This window comes from Oryctolagus cuniculus, chromosome 12, assembly GCF_964237555.1.
Source record: "Oryctolagus cuniculus chromosome 12, mOryCun1.1, whole genome shotgun sequence".
In the NCBI taxonomy this organism is placed as follows: domain Eukaryota; kingdom Metazoa; phylum Chordata; class Mammalia; order Lagomorpha; family Leporidae; genus Oryctolagus; species Oryctolagus cuniculus.
The window spans coordinates 94758255-94777919 of NC_091443.1; the positions used below are offsets into that span (position 1 = coordinate 94758255).

The following is a 19665-nucleotide window of genomic DNA, read 5'->3' on the forward strand; positions in this document are numbered from 1 at the left end:
GGGGTGGGGGCAGGCCACAGCCACCTCCGTGTCACTCGCACGCTTGGAGGCCATGCTGCCACCGGGCCCACAGACACACGGGGCCGAGGGGGGCAGTGGGTGTGCGGGCACCACGCGGCCCAGCCCTGGGCCTCCCGGGATAGCGGGGAAGTCTGCCGGGATCCCAGCCCCGGGGCGGGGCCTTCACGGGGTCGGGAGACCTACCTGGGCAGGGCAGGACCTAGGGAAGGCCGCTCCTGATCCAGAGCCGTCGGGCCGACTGCAAATGGAATGAGACAGGGGAGGCCCCACTGAGGACTAGGCTTACCCACGCACAGCCTAGATGTGTACATACCCCAGTGTGGTTGTCTTGGTGGCTCAGAAGCTGGCGTTTAGATAGGCACTTAATCTAGATAGTGGCTTTGCTTGCCTGCCAGGGTAGTCTTCGGACCGCCCATCACCCACTACATTTCAGGGTCTCTATTGCGCTCTATACCCCAACTTAGTGTGTTTTTTGTGCCCATCTTTGCCCCGTGCTGCCAACAAGCAACATTCAGCCCTGGCACGCACAATTCTAATGGCAGGCTAGGTGGGATACTTGACTCTCCCTGCCTACCCTGCCAGTCGCTGGGTTGGTGATACCCACAGGACTCCTAGGTGTTTCGAATGGCAGGGCTTCCCTGAATGCTGTGGTCATTGGTAGACGTGTTAAGGCCTCGTATCTCCATAGAGATATCTCTGCAGTATCACTCAAAGGTACTAGAACGTGTGAGTAGTGATATCTGTTGCTCTTTTTTTCAGCACATTTTTCATTAACTGGGTGTCAATTCATCTGACCTCTGCTATTTTGCTGGGAAGTGTCAGCTCCACACTGGGATGTCTTGGGTTTTCTTTTTCTCATGGTTTGTTATGGACAATCAATTCAACTCGATTTCTAACTGCCTCACCACAGTCTTGACCTCAGTGACCACTGGAGTTTTTCACACCCTCTGCTTTTTGGGTTCATTTCATTTGGGCCCTGTGCTCCTGTTTATCTTTTCCTACTCTCCTGTATTCTTCCAGAACTGGTAGCGGTTACAAAGTTTCAGCAGTTTGTGAAGAGATTGCTGCTGAAGGCTCTTAGTCTCATCCATCGTTTTTAGCCAGACTCATTGTGCTGACAAGCCTCTGGCTGGTCGGATACACTGCTGTGGGCACGAGGTGGTATTATCTAATGGGGTGTTTCTGGGGAACCACATGACTCCAACTCTAGTTGCTGTACTATGCTTAGATCCCCAAATTCCACATGTGTTCATGCTGTGTAATCTGGTGTTTCCTACCATGAAGCCATGGGCCCTGCTCCAGCACACAGTGCTCTTGTTACTCAGCTAGGGCTGGTGGCTGCAAGGCAGACCTGTGGCTGTGTACTGGGGAGAACCCTGGGGCTCGAAGCATCACCTTGCCCCAGAGGTACTCACTGCCAAGGCCGGCTTCCCTGAAGAAGCATTCTTCTTGCTGGAGGTTCCAGACACTGGCACAGATCTCATCGTAAGCCACCTCCACAATGTTGTCCATAGGACAGGGCCACCAGGGTCCCACTCTGGGTTTAGGCAGGCCATTGAGAAGCTCCAGCTGGGCCAGCCTGAGACTTGGCCTGCTGGAGTGTGGAGATAAGGCACATTTACAAACATGGGACGTGAGTAGCACCAACTCATGCCCGCCCTCCAAAGCAGTAACAGTGCATCTGTGGCTAGAGGAAAAATGGGCCCCAGCAGGTGTCCCACTCCCTGGTCACAAGGTGACTCTGAGAGGACTGGCGGTGACAAGCTGAAGACTGAGTCACAGGGATAGAGACACATGGGCAGGACATGTCCTCTGGCAAACAGCTGCCTGCCCTGCTAGGGAGCAAAGACCTCTGACACCCTGCATGGCTGCCTCCCCAGTGAAGGAAGCACCAGGAGCCTCACTGAAGCTGTGGGTCACCCCTGAGACCCATTCAGGCATCAACTCCCCAGATATCTTGATGATGACAGATACGCCTGCTGAGGAGGTCTTGTACCCCAGCACTCTGGCTCTCTCACCCCCACTCCTCAGACTGCTCCCTCTGCCTTCTGATGGCTGGCTCTGGGATCTCAATGGATCACTTTTTGTGCCACCCACAGATGGAATGCCCTTGCATGGACAGAAATTGAATGTAGTCCAGAGAGTGGCCCTCTCCTCTTGTGAGCCAGGGAAACTGTGGTGACTTCCAGAATTCCACATAAAGGCCACTTGGTCTGAGTCAACCCTAAGACTATCTCTTGGGCAGTGAGTGGAAGAGGCCATGCGAACCCCTTTGGGCAACTCCACGACAAGATGCAATATTGTCTTCTGAGACAGGAGGACATGGTCCTGTGGGAGTGCCATGGCTCCCTCAGCCTGTTTTGTCTCTCCCAGGATCTACTGTGACACTTCAGGTATCCCTACAGAGTCAAAGTCCACAGGGCTGGCAGACCTACCTGGTATGGGGAGAGTCCACATAAGGCTCCTCCTGGTTCCCAGATGTCTGGTTGACTGTAAATCAAGTCAGATAAGGAAGGACACCTTCAGGAAATGGTCCAACACCACAGCTACCGCCACCAGGACTTCTACTTTTCCATGAGAGACATCTGGGACTTTGGCAACAGCCTCAGAGGCTACAGTGTGTCTCCAGGCCACCATCCCGGCCTGATCATATGTCCTTGGAGCCAGGTGATCCCATTCTCTCCATTGAAACAGGATGTTACCCACATCTCCCGTGGCCTCATTTTCTGGAAACCCTAAGATCATCTGGCCCCCAACAACATCAGCTCCAGCAATAGGCTACCTGGCTGTTGGGTTGAGAACAGCCAAATGCGAATTTGCTCTTCATTGTCTTGGAGACTGAATGGACAGTGAACTCTGTGTACTGCTACTGGGTGGAAGTGTGAGTTCTACAGAGCCTCTGGTCCACCAGGATCTCTGTGGCCACCCAGAGAGTGTAGGGCATTAGTGGCTCCAGTCAGACCTAATGCCCAAGATGGAACACTGAGGGCATGGCATAGTGTTCTAGAGAACTCGGGAGCTCAGTCAACTTCATCAGGGAAGAGAAAGGCCACATGGTTTGCTAGGCTGAAATCCAGAGGTAGCTGCAAAATGCAGGGGGCTGTGGCTGTCAGGGAGTGTTACCAGGGTGTGAATATCCCACAGGAGATGGCCATAGTGTTACTTCTACTGTGAAACAGATTATTTGACACTCTACAGACAAGGAGATTGAAATCCACAAAAGATCTGTCACACGTGTGTGAAAACACGCTGAGGAGCAGCCGAGACTTTCCACTCTTGCACTGTGGCTTTTGTTCCCTCTCACAAGCTGCCTCCAGTCACATCCTCTCTCCTGTGTTTTGAAACTGGAGGGAATACAGTAACTCTTCCCTCCATACCCACCCTCCCACCACACCTTCTCTGGCGGTGATAGAGCTTGAGATTGAGTCACAGGGATAGAGACACATGGGCAGGACATGTGCTCTGGCAAACGGTTGCCTGCCCTGCTAGGGAGCAAAGACCTCTGACACCGTGCATGGCTGCCTCCCTGGTGAAGGAAGCATCAGGAGCCTCACTGAAGCTCCCACCCCACCTTCTCCCTCTCCTATTCCCGTTCCCCAAAAGGTTTCTCTGGGGGAAAAAAAAGAAAATCCCAGATCTGGGTTTAGAAAAGTCTGTATATACTATCAATTCAACAGTAAATTTCTCTCTCTCCCGCCCATCCCCATAACTCTGCCTATAAAATAAAAAATCAATCTTTATAAAAAGGTAAGTGTATTTCAATGGAAATAAAATGGAAATCCAAGCATAAAAAAAGAAAGCTAGAGGATGCGGCCTCCTGCTTCAAGGCCAATTGCATCAGGGAGGAGATCTCTGCAGCCCTGGGACCTTCAAAGCTCTGCATTTCCCACTCTTTGTTCCTACACAAGTACCCTGACCAAAAATGGCCGCAAATGTTTAGAGAACTGTTTACAGAATTGTTTACACAAACGTACAGACTGTTGGTAAATGTTCTTTGAAGAAGTGTGGAGTCGGATGCCAACTTGAGACCATCTTAAGTCTCAGAGCCTTGGCCACCTTACCTGTGCTGAGTTTGGCAACAAGGTGCTCTGTCAGCTTGAGCAGCTCAGTGAGTAGTTGCCGGCTCTGGCAGCTGTCAGGGTCCTGCAGGGTGAGGAGGGCCTGGAGATTTTGATGAATGAGCTGAGAAAGAGCTCTCCCTTCCTGTAACTTCTGCTGTAATTGGGTCAGCTCTTGGGCCTGCTCTTGAATTTGAACACCACATTTCCTAAGGTGTGACAGGAGAGAAAATGTCAAGGTGGAAATGGCCCCATGGTGTGTTCTGTGTCTCTGCAGAGATTTGGTGAGACTGTGCTCACAGGGCCCTCTAAGCAGCATCACTGCCTGTGTGGGAAAATGCCCACAGTAGGGAAGAGGAAAAGATGGAGCAAGAGATTCCTCTTTAGTAGAGAGACAGACCTTGCGAGATTACTAGACACTGGGCTGATTTTTTGGTTCTCTAAACAACACCACGGTTCTTCCTCAGCTCCCTCACCAACATGTTCCTTAAATTCCTCACTCCAGCCACAGACCTTTCCTTATAAAAATGCAGTGTGCAGCGAGTGGACACAAAGGTAGACACAGAAACATGCCAGGCACAATGGCTTTCAGTAGAAATAACGACTGACAGGGAGAATCTAGGACAGCATCCACGGTCATGAGGTGATGGAGACACAGTTAATGAGGAGAGGATCCTACAGCACTGTGTGGATATAAAACGTCTCTGTGTGGTTCGCTTTCTTCAATTTTGTATGTGAATTTCAAGTCAATAAGTGCCTCGTTTTTCAAGTCAAAAAGAGGTTCTAAATAGCCACTGCAGCCTACAATTTGGTGATTTCTCTGTTGTCTGCCTGCTTTATAAAGCTGAGGGGTCAGCCCACCATGTAAATCCCTGCCCTTCTCCTGGCCACATCAGTTCTTGGTTCCCCAGCTGAGCTGCCCCACTTGAGAGATGCATTCACCTTTCCACCTGCCCACCCGAGAGAGCCCCCTTACTTGAGATTCTCCGCAGGTAGCAGCTCCTCTGCCAGCTGCCCCTCCAGGAAGTGCGGCTTCTCCCTCAGCATTGATTCAATGAGATCTTCATACTCTTCACAATCTGAGGAAAGACACGCACACACATATACCTGCCTCAGTGGAAAGGTGAGCGGGCTGCTAAGGTCACTGTCTGTCAGGAAGTGGAGCTACACCATCAAGCTCTTGGTGTGAATTTCCTCCTCTTTGTTTCTTTAGCTCCCAGGGACAGGACACTTATAATCTCCATTTTATTTATATTTGTTCAGGGATTTAAAAAAAGCTTTATATATTTTTTTGGAAAGCCAGAGTTACACAGAGAGAAGGAGAAGCAGATAGACAGAGAGAGAGGTCTTTCAATCTTTGGCCGATCCAAAGCCAGGAGCCAGGAGCCTCTTCCGGGTCTCCCACATGGGTGCAGGGGCCCAAGGCCTTGGGCCGTCTTCTACTGCTTTCTCAGGCCACAGCAGAGAGCTGGATTGGAAGTGGAGCAGCCAGGTCTTGAATCGGCACCCATAGGGGATGCCGGCACTGCAGGCGGTGGCTTTACCCACTATACTACAGTGCCGGCCCCTCAGGGAATTTTTTCTAATCCCTTCTTTTTTTTAAATATTAATATTTTATTTCTTATTTTTTCAGTTAACTTTTTTTTAAAGATTTACTCATTTATTTGAAAGGCAGAGTTATAGAGATTCAGAGGCAGGGAGAGAGAGCTAAGTCTTCCATCTACTGGCTCACTCCACAAATGGCCACAATGGCTGGAGCTGTGCCAACCTGAGGCCAGGAGCTAGGTTCTTCCCCCAGGTCTCCCACACAGGCGCAGGGTTCCAAGCTCTTGGGCCATCTTAGACTACTTTCCCAGGCCATAGCAGAGAGCTGGATCAGAAGTGGAGCAGCCAGATTCAAACCAACACCTGCAGGTGGTGGCTTTACCTGCTATGCCACAGCGCTGGCCCCATATAATGTATTTTTCATTTATACTACTACCAAAGGCTTAATGGCTCTACTTAATAAACAGTTCAAGAAATAAAGTATAAGTGGACCATAATCCAGCCAGAGAATAGACAAGAGTTATATACAATAATCAAATCAAAAGATGCTCATCTTCACTTATGTTAAGTAACTCTAAAGTAGTCACAGAAACACCAAAGCTATAGTAGTATATAATTCCCACCAATTTATTGGATAAAGATTTAAAATAACATTTGAGAAAATACTACATTGGCAGCAAATGAGCGAAGAAGAGTTCAAATGCACCTGAAGGGACTTGGCAAAGTGACTCAGCTGGAGCGGGACAGTGTCAGAATTCCCACCCTACAGCTCAGTGAAAATGTGGAAAATTGGCTGAACTTGTGCCTCAGTTATTCCTGCACAACCAACTGATGCTGCAACTACTAACGCTAATCCTTCTCAGAGCATGGTAGCTATGTAACTTATTTGGTAGAGAGAAGAGAAGGATCAAGGTTAGCAAACAGGTCATTTCTCCAAGAGGTGACATCAAATACTCATCATTTCGGTGACACTGAACCTATAGAACTTATTGTGGAATGGGAACATGAATAATGCTGTGCCTCCCATTCAATCTATATTAACAAATTTCTCTATTTTATTTATATTTCTTTTTTAGAAATAAAACATTAAACACAGGGAAAAGAACGAACTTACTGTGGTCCTGCAGGTGCTTTGCCAGGAGGTAGGCCTTAGCCTCAGCTCTAAGAAGCTTCTCCTTCAGTTCTTTTGATTCTCGTTGGCTCTTTGCCAGTTGAGAGCTTAATTGCTCACTGGTTTCTACCCTCACGTCAAGTGAGGGACCGAGAGTCAGTGCCATATCGATGCTTGTAGCAAAATGAGTATATCCAGGGACTAGGAAGAAGACACCCAAGAAAAAGAGGAGTTAAAGAAAATGAAACCTCTTTCAGTAGGACTGATAGATGAGGATAATTGTAGATAACTGTACCTCCCAACTTACTGTTAGGAAACACCCCACAACACTTTAACGCCTTTAATCTCGATTCAGTCAGGTGCCAGAGCTCAGAGCATAAGCTCCTGCTTATTGCTCAACATCTGACAGAGTGAGAGAAGTAGGGCTTCACTTCCAGGTAACTTGGCAGTTACTGTCACAGAATCAAAACACCGGGGGTGTCATGGAATCTTGGGAGCCACTGCCTTCCAGTTGCCTAGGCCACCTGGCTGATGCACAAGCCTGATTGGTCCTTTTAAAGTCTTAAGGGGACCACCTCTGAAAGTCTTAAGGGGACCACCTCTTAATGTCTTAAGGGGACCACCCACTCAACACAGCCTCCACAGTTGTGTACCCCTGGCTGAAACCACAGTCCTACCTTTTCCCAAAAGTGTCTAAGCATATTTCTCATTCCTCTGTTCTAAAAGATTAAGGCAGGACTCATTTCCTAACAATTTTTACTTTAAGGGTTGTCATAAAGTCACTCCAACTTTTCTTTATGTCAAAAGAGACCACAAGGCTTTTCCACCACTGAGAGATGTTGAATTATAAACTGCCATGATGTTCTTCTCAGACTCTTCAGCTTCTTAGACCCAATAATCTGTTAGGAACAAAAGCACAGCAAAACACTAAGCCAAGGGTTCACTTTTAAATGTTTTGTATCCCATCTCAGTAGACTTTCTGTTGCACTCAAGGGTTGTGCTGGCTTTGCCCTGACAGGGGCAGCACATGGGCATTTCATTCAACTGAAAGCCAGTTAGATGCCCTTACATCCTCAGTGTCTTCCTCTAAGTGGGCCTGCCCTGTTTCACCATCACTTGACGGACACTTTACACTTGACACTTACGGGTTTCATTCGAGCCCCACAAGAGCCTTTTCAAGATATCAACTGACACAAATAGTTGATGTGAACCCCCACCCCCCAATACACAGTGAACATCCATGTGGGAAAACTTGCAAATCTGATGGTATTCTTTTCATATTTGCATTCAGTTTATCTACATATTGAACAGGATCCATCTGCAGTTTTTATGTAACATTGCCTGATAAATTTTCTTATTGGCTAAGTCCTATTGAATGGTAGCTGAATTCCACTAATGAGGCTGGTCCTGAACCCCTCAGCATCTTCCCACTCTAATGTGTAAGATATCAGTTTCTGAGATGAATCAAAGGTATGAAGAAATTCATTTTCAGCTGTCTTTGATCTTCATATTCTATGGCAGAAATAATTATTCATCAAATTCTTAATCTTAAAAATCATAAACTAAAGCATCACAAGATTACATGTCCTACTTTACATTGTACAGGGGTGGATTTAGGGTAGTGTTAATAAAAACAAAGTAACAGTGATAACTTCTTGGTGAATTTATACCCAGCATTTGGCAAAGCACTGTACAAATGACAACATTTCACTTTCATCACAATCCTTGAGATGATCATGAAAGTGCAATGTCCCAAAGAAGAGGGACAGGAAATGACTCCTCTGGCCATATTTAAATGAACATGTTCTCTGGTTCTGGCAGAGTGGCCAGTGAATAAAGGGAGCAGCACTTATTACAGCATCATTTTCCAGGGCATATATGTGCCTCATGGGCTACTAGGACCAAAATATGGAGGCATCTGCAAGCTTTCTTTCCTATATGCAACACAACTCCTATCATCGAGGATTTCAGATTCTTTGAGATGTCCAAGAGAAGTATGAGATTAGGGTCTTTGACTGATGTAATTTGATCTGCTATTTAATATCCGTGATTCTCTCTAAGGCTCTTGCCTGGTGTGTGACATTCCTTTCTGCTAAGAACACCACTGTAATCTTGGGGTCTTGGCTACTATATAGGCCAACATATCTGAGACACTCATGTCACCACTTCTGTGTGGGGTCTGGGGCATGCTAAAATTGTACACATCCAGTCTGGAATTTCCCTGAGGTTCAAGTGACACACATTCATCCACAGGGCATGACATTGGCAGATGAAAACAGTCTATGGCTTCATCTTTGTATTAACTGAAGTCCCGCAGTCTAGAGACCAGGTTTTCTCAAGGTAGGAGATCAGCATTGAACTACAGAAGGGAACGTCTGAGCAAGATTTCATGCCCTCCACACTCAAAAATCAAATAGAATAAGACACAGCACCACACTATGTCTGCTGGTCACATGTAAGAATTGGAAACAGACACCTTAGAGCACAGATCCTAAGTGAAATGTTCACCTTCTACATGCAATGCACCTCTACTTACCATATACGTACGTGTAAAGCTTCACGGCCACAATGTTGTATCTGAAATTATGAAAGTCAAATGTATTTTCAAAGACAGATCTTCTTGGTCTTTAGCAAGGCAATAGGATGTAAATACCACATAAGCCATGCAGTACTTGTACTTCACTGCATCAGAGCCAGAACATTTAGCCAAACACATAATGTCGGCAAGGAAATATGTGAACATTCTCACAATGCAGGTAAATAAAGACAATGCATAGTCTCTCGCCTCTTCTATAAGGTTTTGTCACTGAATGAGAATATGAAATATCTTTCAATTCATATATCTTATTAGAGCTTAGAACTAAAAATGAGATTATGGAGGTTTAGGGGTCATAGTTTGAAATGAATACAGGGAGGATGATATGGAAGGGAATATGGTTTGGGATGAAGGTGTTTCAGAGAACAACCCCAGTGTACCAAGATACTATACCCCTTTTTCTTTCCTAAAACTCAATTCTCATTGTCATTTATTCTTTTTAGAAACATTGTTGATTCTGTTCGTTCCCCTTATTCTACCAATAGCATATTATCGTCCACTTTTCTCTCCTAAGGTCCAGAATAACACTAGACTCATTCAATAGGCTTCTGGATTCTAATGTCTTCCAACCTCGTGGATCAGCTAAGTTTCAGGTTAACTTGCCAGAGATGGTGAATCATTTCTAAGGAAGTACAAAGACTGAACAAAACTCTGCTGCTCAGAATCCCATCTTTGATGACTCCAAGGCGCTCATTTGGGTTAGTGATACATCTCCTAACTATGTTCCCCTTCTGCTTCACTACAACCCATTCTCTCTCCCTTGGGCATATTTGGCTTAGAGGAACTGCCTTTTGAGTTTTTATTATCTGTATGTTCTTCCTCTATACATGAATGAGGTTACTTTAAAGTTTCCTTCTATCTATTTAAATTCCTTTGTAAACTTAATTTGAAAAATCAAGAGAAAGCAATAACATAATGAAAACAAAATGTGTGCTTTTTATTTAATCTCCAAAACAACTAAAAAAAAGTTTGAAATAAATGTAGAGGTGTTTCCAGTACCATAACAACTGTGTTGGATTTCTAATTCCAATGACGTAGATTCTTCCATCCATTTTGTGATGTTTGTAACTGTATTAGTAACAACTGATGTTACTAACCTGGTTAACAGGTACTATCAAACTTTTAAGGATGAACTAACAGCAATTTATCTGAAATGATTCAAAGCAATGTAGAGCAAGGGAATCCTTCCTAACAAGTTCTCCATGAGGTCAGAATTCCCTTTATTTCAAAACTGGACAATGACAAAGCATCACCACAAAAATGAAAACTATAGGCCAACATCTCTCATGAACACAGATGCAAAAATTCTCAATAAACTGCTAGAAAACTGACTGCAGCACCGTATTTAAAAAGATCACTGTGCCAAACAAGTGAGATTCATCCCAGGGATGTGAGGATGGTTCAACACAGAAATCATACATATAACAAATTACCTCAATGGAACAAAAGATTAAAGTTACATGATCATCTCAGTAGATAACGAAAAAGCATTTGCCACATTCAATATCCATTCAAAATAAAAGCCCTGAATTAATTTGATTTTGAAGGAACATACTTCAACATAATAAAGGTAGTAAGTGGCAAACCCACAGTCAATGTCATAGCGAATGGAAATGTTGGAAAAATCTCAGCTAAGATTTGGAACCAGATGAGGTTGTCTACCGTCACCACTCTTATCCAACATAGTACAAGAAGTTTCTGTCAGATCAATTGTGCAAGAGAAACAAAGGCATACAAATAGGAAAGGAGAAGTTAAAACATCTCCATTTGTAGATGACATGAGTCTCTATGTAGAAAAGCCTAACATCTACATCAAAGACTGTTAGAATAGGCAAACTACTTCAGTGAAGCTGCAGGATAAGAAAGCAACAACCAACAAGTAGAAGTTTGATATGAAAATAATAAGAGCAATGACTTCAAAAAGAACAAATTACCTTGGGATAAATTGAAATAAGAATGTAAAAGATCTCTACAAGGAAAATTAGAAAATCTGAATCAAAGAAATTACAGAAGAAACAAATAATGGAGAACCACTACTGTTCATAGTTGGGAGAATTGGTATTTTTAACTTATTTATACTACTCAAACCAATTTGCAGACTCAATTGAATATCCATCAAGATGTCAATGACATTCTTCACAGAACTAGAAAAATAATTCTAAAGTTCTGATTTTCAAACAAATGAATAAATCTAAAAAAAGAAAAAGAAAGAAAGAAAAGTGTGGGGCTACCACACAGCCATCTCTTGTTCTCATCACAGAATATCTCATGAAGGAGGCAATAGAACTCAACTTCTGGGGTCTTTCCAGACTAAACAAATAATCATTTGTAACTGACAGGCACCACACCTGGTTCCTGAGGTTTCTAATGACCTCGCTGGCACTCTAAATCTGATGTTAAGATGTCCCTTTGCAGAGCAGAGATGATTTCTGATTTTCTACTTGACTGGAGCTCTTCTTGCTCCCTTAGCTGGCTTTCCAAGGGCTTTTTCCCAGGGCAGTGGCCTGTGCTGAGCCCAGATGCACAGAGCATGGCCTTTCCATGAGGACCAATGTCCTGAGGGTATCATGCTCCTCACCCTCTGAAAACAAATATACCTTCTTCAGAAAAAGTTGAATACGGTGCCAGCACTGTGACATAGTGGGTAATGCCTCTGCATGCAGTGCTGGCATCCCATATGGGCACTAGTTCGAGTCCTGTCTGCTCCACTTCTTCTCCAGCTCTCTATTATGGCCTGGGAAAGCAGTTGAAGATGACCCAAGGGCTCAGGTCCCTGCACCCACGTGGGAGACCCAGAAGAAGCTCCCAACGCCCAGATTTGCATCAGCACAGCTCTGGCCGTGGTGGCCATCTGAGGAGTGAACCAGCAGATGGAAGATCTCTTTCTCTCCCTCTCCTCTCTCTGCATAACTGTGACTTTCAAGTAAATATAAATCTTGTAAAAAAGAAAATGTTGAATATTCTGCAGTGACTTCTATACTTGGGAGAAGGCAGGTTTGTCACAAGGACAATAATGACTAGAGGCAAAGTTGAAGCTGTACTGTTTTCAGCCCTGGCACTGTATCAGGCCTTAAGATGCAGTGCTTCTTAGCTTTTCAACAGCCCTGCAAGTTAGGTGCAGTTGCCTGCTTTTACTGATGGTGAGACCTACACTCAGGGAGAGGTAAGCTGGCTTATTCTAGGTCATTCAGACTAGCAAAGACAGATCCAGAATTCAAATCCTACAATGTCCTGTGTCTTTTCCACACAGGTCCATGTATCTCAAGTATGACAGTGACATGGGCCTTCTATACCAAGGATGGGCACAGGAGCTGTGGGACAAGAAATTCTTTCATTCTGAAAGCATGATGCTCTTAACATATTACTATGATTTAACAGTGTTTTGGGGGAGGGCAGATGCCATTTTCCAGCAGGTTAAACAACAACTTGGGAAGGCCACATCCCATATCAGAGTCCTTGTTCCAGTCATGGCCACTCTGCTTTTGATCCAGATCCCTGTCAAAATATCTTGGGGAGCAGTGGATGATACTTCAAGTACTTGGGCCCCTTCCACCCACATCTGGACCAGACCAAAGCCAGGAACCAAGAACTCCATATCTCTCTCTCTCTCTCTTTCCTCTTTCCCTCTCTCTCTTCCCCTCCATCTCTACATCTCCAATACTCTGTCAAATAAAAACATAAATCTTTAAATAGTGTTGAATCTACATATTTGGAAAAGCAGAAATAGTAGAACAGGACTTCAAAGAACTGCATCAGTGTCCATACACCAAGGTGAACACTCCCCCTCCACCGTGGACTCAAGTCATATGTCTGTCACAGCACTTCCCGTGCCTTTTGGCAGTTTCTTGTTTTCCAGGTGGAGCTCCTGGAGAGCTGGGGTAACATTTCATTCAACTCTGCATCAACAGCACATAACAGCACCAGTAACAGCTAGGTAGGAGCACTCAGTAACCATGTGCTCAGAGGCTGAAAAGAGAAGACATCATCTCATGGGCATTCTGTCCCAGTGGCCTCTCAAATCCTCTGCCTTCTCCATTTTGAAAAATCCTCAGCAAAGTTCATTTCTGTAGGGGAATCCTGACAACTCCTTCAGAGTGTCTGAGGAGAAAATCCATGTGTTGAGCAGTGATAAATGTGGCAGGGATAAGGAAGCAATGTCACCACACACTGCTCGTCTGGGCTGCATCCAAAACCAGTGCATCCCAACACTCAGCAGTTGTCACACCCCACTGGAACTGTCTGGTTTGGGGCCATCTTTCCTCACTCCCTTGGACACTTCCAGGGCATAGATCAGGCTTTATTGCCTGTTGCCAATGCCTAGGGAGGGCATTACTTGCAAAACTCAGGAGAAAATGTTGTGAAAACCTTTCTAAAGGCTGAAGATGTGCTGAAGATTAGTATCACCACTGCTTTGGTGCAAGGGAACCTTTCTTTTGTATCTCCTGACCTAAAAGGAGGAACTGTGTAGGTAATGACTGGCATCCCCAGCCCACCTCCAAGTGTTTCCATCCATCCATGCCCACATTTACCTGATGGGCATTGCTGGAAGGGCAGTTCCAGGGTCAAGGCTCTGGGGTCTGGAGTAAGGCCTCCTGTGCACATCCCCTCTTCTTGGCATAGGTCTTCCTTGGGAGAACAAAGCAGGGCTGCGTTCCTTCTGTCGATCTCCTTGTTCAGATACTCAAGGAGTTCTGGATAAGGGCACTATCTCATTCCTTGCTGCTCAGTACCAGTTGCTATTTAGGGAGGGTGATGATGCTGTGCACATTCTTTGCTTTTCTCTGGACCTTCCCGAACTCAGCTTGAAGGTACACTCATTCAGACCCACTTTTGTGACCCCAGGATCTACTGTCACCTCATTCTTCTCTTTGTCTTCTTGGATCTCCCACCCACCAGGCATTGCATCTCCTATTATGCTCTTTTTGTTCTGCATTCTCAGGCCAAAGGTTCAGCGAGATGCTCCTGAAGGAAACCTAATCAGGGTTGGGTATGCTCTTGACCACAGTTGTTACTGATCTCTATTACAGACATCTTATTCCATAATTGACTCAGAGACACCCCAGAGCATGAAGTGACCTCATAGACCTACAACAGCTTCCTTATTTTTCAGGAAGACAATCAAGGCTCAGGAAGGATTAGACTTGCCTATATCTCCACAGCTACTTGGATACAGCACCACAATTAAAAACCTTGGTCTCAAAACATCCTGAGTCTCAGAGCCTCTTTTGTTCAAGGTGGCCTTTGAAAGAAAAGCAAAATTTCCTTACACCATTATGGAAAAGAAATGAGGACCATGACAATAGGAAATGTGTTATTGTGGGTTCTACAGCTATGTGAATTACCACCAGCCAGTTTTAAGTCAGTAGATGATAAACTGGGACCTGGGAACACAGGACAAAACAATCACACTCATCAGAATTATAAATTGTAAGCATAATGCACTTAACTTATTATTTGTTCAGGTTTCGCTCATGTAATAGGAGGCAGCCTTCATGAGAGCAAGAACTGTTGTCTGTCGGGGTCACAGAGTATGCCCAGTGGCTTCACAGGTGCCTGCATAGAAACATTCACAGGTGTTGAAATAAGATGGACTAAAACAATTTTCTGAACTGACAACTCACTCGGAACTCACAACTCCAGAGAGTAAATGGGCAAAAGTGGGGAGAGGGGGCAGGAAGCAGAAGGAAGAAATAGAAGCAGTAAAACAATGTGCAGATCCGAGGGAAAGTGGAATAAGGATATGGGCTAGAGAGGCGGCTGAGAAGCTCAGGGAGGGCAGAGATCTGACTGAGAAGTGGCTTATTTAAAAACCTACTTTGTCATTCTAGGTCCCCATCAGGTGCCAGATGCATCAGGTCTCAGAAGGGAATGGCAGAACCTGGCACCAATGTCACTGCTGCTGGCTCTTCCACGTGCGGCCTCTTCCTCAACATTGTCAGTGAACTTGCTGCTCTCATCTTCAGTGTCATCCCCGTGGCTGCGCCTGGAAGGCAGTTCAGAAGACAAAGGGGATTCCCTTCACAGATGGCTTCCAGACAGAAGGGCAAATTACACTCCCATCTGCCTCCTCACAGGCTTGGCCCCCGCGAGCCAGGCTGGCAAGGAAGGCAGAACTCAACCTTCTCCTTTGGCATGGATTCTGTGTACACAGAAGCTTACGCTTCAAAATATAAGATGGCTTTGACTGCACACTTCTGTAATTAAATTGCCAGCCTCCAGATAAAGTGGCTACCTTCTTCCTCATTTCAAGTCAGCCTGACTTCTTCCCATTCCTGCCACTGTCCTGTTCCTTCTTTAACATGTGAAAGGGACTACCATTTTCCCCAGCACTGAGTTATGAGAAGGCCCTTCCTTTCTTGGGGCTTAGGAGATCCCTGTTCCTCTCGTACTTTCCCACTGTAGGAATCAGTTGTGCATAGGGTAATAATCTGTATAAGGAACTTCCCTCTTGTAGTCCTGTGTGATCCAGAGCTCCAGGACCAGTCAAGAACAAAGGAACAGAACGGTTCACACGTTTCTTTATCCTTTTCCCAACATCCCCGCCTTCCCATATTTCTCAAACCCTTGACCAATATAACCATCCTTTGCCTTAGGGGTTTCTTGCACTGCTTTGTCCTCAAGGGATTTTTCATCCATTCTTTCATTCCCCAAAGATGGGCCCAGTCCCCCTAGGCCCAAAACACCTGTAGTCTTTTCCAAGGATAGGGAGCCTTTGGTCCTGGCAAAGCTCCAGGGCAGTGCTGAGTGGCAGAAGGAAGCTTGTAAAACAGACACCAGGCATTGGTGGCTCCTGAACACCTGAAATGTGGCCATGTGACTGAGAATCTGCATTTCTTGTTTTATTTTATTGAAGTTATTTCATATTTAAATACTCACATGTGGCTGGTGGCTACCATATTGGACAGCACAAATCTGCACTCTTTCTTCCTTGTTACATCAGTTAAAATTTGTCCAATTTGAGATCAAGAACTGTTGTTCAGGCCGGTGCCATGGCTCACTTAGCTAATTCTCTGCCTGCGGTGCCAGCACACTAGGTTCTAGTCCCGGTTGGGGCGCTGGATTCTGTCCTGGTTGCTCCTCCTCCAGTCCAGCTCTCTGCTGTGGCCCGGGAAGGCAGTGGAGGATGGCCCAAGTCCTTGGGCCCCTGCACCTGTGTGGGAGACCAGGAGGAAGCACCTGGCTCCTGGCTTCACTTTGGCGCAGTGTGCCGGCTGGAGCAGCCATTTGGAGGGTGAACCAATGGAAGGAAGACCTCTCTTTCTCTCTCTCTCTCTCTCTCTCTAACTCTGTCAAAAAAAAAGAACTGTTGTTCACATTACTGATTCATTCTGAAAGCAGAGGTATTAATTATGTTAATTCTTGAGAAACCAAAGAAAATATCTTATGACTGCCTCTGTGTCTTCCAGAATCTGTGCAACTTACAGAATCTCCAGATCTGATTGTGATCCTGGCCTCAACAGCTACCTCATTAAACTCCTCTCCTTAGCACTGCATAAGTAGGTCTCAAAGAGATTAGGTGACTTGTTCAAGGTGACCCAGGAATCCCTGACAAGGGTGATGCCAAGAAGTCAAGTCTCTGGGCTCTATGACAGACGTGGCTGTTTCTTCTGGTGACAGATGCAATCTTTACCTTTGTTTCTTCTAAGGCCAAGGCACCTGCCCTTGAGCAGACATCTGTGAATTGAAGGGCTCTCATGACAATGTACAGCCACCCTTGGCACATGAGGTGACCTGGAGCAGTTCATGTCTCCACTCCAGGTTTTGGTACCTGCAGGTTTACACGAGTATTTTCAATGACCCTGGCTGATCCCATCAAGAACTAAGAGGAAGTCAGCATGCTGTTCCAACAACTTGTGTTAAAACTCACCCTGGGAGTCTGTGTTGTGTTGTATCATGTAAAGCTGCCATATGGGTGCCACTGCCAGTTCCTGTCCTGGTTCCTCTAACTCTTATTTTTTGTAATATTTATTTATTTGAAAGTCAGAGTCACAGAGAAAGGAGAACAGACAGAAAGAGGGAAAGAGGCAGAGAGGGAGAGAGGCAGAGAGAAAATCTTCCATCCTCTGGTTTACTCCCCAAATGGCACAATGGCCAGTTCTTGGCCAGGCCCATAACCAGGAACCGGAGCTTCATCTACAATTCTCACATGGGTGAAAGGACCCAAGCACTTGGGCCATGTTCCACTGCTTTCCTGGGTACATTAGTGGGGAGCTGGATTGGAAGTGGAACAGCTTGGACTTGAACCAGCACCCATATGGGATATCAGCATCACAGGTGGCTGGCTGCTTTACTCTCTATGCCTCAATGCTGGCTTTGCTCAACTTCTGATCCAGTCCCCTGTTAGTGGCCTGGGAAAACCAACAGAGGATGATCCAAGCACTTGGGCCCCTGATACTCATGGGGCAGTCCTAGATGAAACTGCTGGCTCTTGACTTCAGCTTGGCCCAGTCCTGACCTTTATGGTCATCTGGGGAGTAGGCCAGCAGATGGAAGATCTGTCTCTCCATCTCTTGCTCTGTAACCCTGACTTTCAAATCAATAAATAAACCTTTAAAAAAATCCTCACCCTGGGTGAGAAGTGGGGGTGACAGAGAAAATAACCCAACCCACCAACTTCAGAGAATTATTTTAGAAACCGGCACTTTGGAGGAAAGCCTAACTGTGTATATGTATATGAGAGAGTGCTTTAAAATGTGAAAAACGAGGCCAGTGCCACAGCACACTAGGCTAATCCTCCACCTTGCGGCAACGGCACACCGGGTTCTAGTCCCGGTCAGGGCGCCGGATTCTGTCCTGGCTGCCCCTCTTCCAGGCCAGCTCTCTGCTGTGGCCAGGGAGTGCAGTGGAGGATGGCCCAAGTGCTTGGGCCCTGCACCCCACGGAGACCAGGATGAGTACCTGGCTCCTGCCATCGGATCAGTGCGGTGCGCCGGCCACAGCGTGCCGGCCGCAGCAGCCATTGGAGGATGAACCAACGGCGAAGGAAGACCTTTCTCTCTGTCTGTCTCTCTCACTGTCCACTCTGCCTGTCAAAAAAAAATGAAAATAAAGATTGTTTGGAGGGAAAAATTCAAATATATGAAGAGATTTTTTCATAACATACATTTTCCTATTAATGACTCCTATTTAGGTGCATAAAAATTTTTGTTCCAAAATAAACTCTTAACACACTTAATTTATTTGAGAAGTTGAGAGACAGATAGCTGCTGTCCACTGTTTTACAGCTCAAATGCTCACAACATTTCCACAGCATTGAGCTGGGAATTCAGTCCAGGCCTCACCCCTTGAATGGTAGGAACCCAATTACTTGAACCATCACCAATGTTTTCCCTCTGTATTAACAGAGGAGTCAGGAGTCAGGAGTTAGAGATGCGTATAAAAAACAAGTACTCCAATATGGGGTGCAGGCTTCTCAACTGGCCTCCTAACATATAGGCCAAATGCCCTCCTGTATACTGCTTATATCTGAATTCTATTTTCCATTAACTTTGTTGAAATACCCATGTTTATCCCATATTCTTTTTTTAACTTTTATTTAATAAATATAACTTTCCAAAGTACAACTTTTGGATTATAGTGGCTTTCCCCATATTCTTATAATGTGTCTTTCTTTGAACTGTCCCCAAATACATGCAAAGATGTTATATGATCAGGGCAACAACTGAATTACCTGCAACTCTGAGATTGCTCTTTACTAAAACAACACATTGGGACACCTCAATGAAACGGCACCAGTATCCTCACAGAAGCCTGTCTCTTAATGGGCTCTGAAGGGAAGAATAGAACAAACTGAAGGACACCTACTATAGGGCTGGCACTGTGCAACAGCAAATAAGGCCACCACCTGAACCTCCAGCATCCCACATGGGCACCAGTTCGAGTCCTGTCTGTTCCATTTCTGATCCGGCTCTCTGCTGTGGCTGGAAAAGCAGTGCAAGATGGCCCAGGTCCTTGGGCCCTTGCACCTGTGTGGAAAACCCGTAGGAAGCTCCCGGCTCTGGATCAGTGCAGCTCCAGCCATTGTGGCCATCTGGGGAGTGAACTAGCAGATGGAAGACTTCTCTCTCTGTCTGCCTCTGCCTCTCTGTAACTCTGCCTTTAGAATAAATAAATAAATCTTTAAAAATATATCTATGATAAAGTAAAGTACTCTGAACACTGCCTAACTCTTAACTGCTCTGTCTACGTGAGCATAAACCATTGCTAGTAATCTGCACACTATGCTCTAAGCTCACAGGAACTTCATCTTGCCCTCTGATCACCTTATGGGACACCCCCATAGGCTAAGTCTGCTCCCACAGAGCCCATCTGAATTAACCTCAGTCCTTCTGTGG

At 45.6% G+C, this 19665-nt stretch overlaps 2 protein-coding genes and 1 long non-coding RNA gene across 3 annotated transcripts in view; all 3 read right to left on the minus strand.

Moving 5' to 3' along the window:
* The window catches only part of LOC138844715 (uncharacterized), a 346727-nt gene that overhangs the window by 226538 nt on the left and 100524 nt on the right, over positions 1 to 19665 (minus strand). The gene's annotated exons all lie outside the window — the stretch shown is intronic.
* LOC138844714 (trafficking protein particle complex subunit 9-like) overlaps positions 1 to 19665 on the minus strand; it is a 355107-nt gene that overhangs the window by 215011 nt on the left and 120431 nt on the right. The window lies entirely within an intron of this gene.
* Positions 1339 to 15117, minus strand: LOC103346726 (neuroblastoma breakpoint family member 3). The gene is made up of 8 exons (XM_070053453.1): positions 14187 to 15117; positions 13861 to 13957; positions 9272 to 9312; positions 6739 to 6936; positions 5056 to 5158; positions 4083 to 4288; positions 2457 to 2511; positions 1339 to 1615 (listed from the first exon to the last, which is right to left on the minus strand). The coding sequence occupies exons 2-8, from the start codon at positions 13947 to 13949 to the stop codon at positions 1339 to 1341; spliced, it is 969 nt and encodes a 322-aa protein (XP_069909554.1). The 5' UTR covers positions 13950 to 13957; positions 14187 to 15117.

Excerpts from the sequence above, each read along its gene's own strand:
- LOC103346726 (XM_070053453.1), bottom strand. The coding sequence starts at position 13,949 with ATGCCAAGAAGAGGGGATGTGCACAGGAGGCCTTACTCCAGACCCCAG. Across the intron at positions 9,313-13,860 it reads CTTCCAGCAATGCCCATCAG|ATACAACATTGTGGCCGTGA; the intron begins GTAAATGTGGGC and ends TCATAATTTCAG. Across the intron at positions 5,159-6,738 it reads AAAGCACCTGCAGGACCACA|ATTGTGAAGAGTATGAAGAT; the intron begins GTAAGTTCGTTC and ends GTCTTTCCTCAG.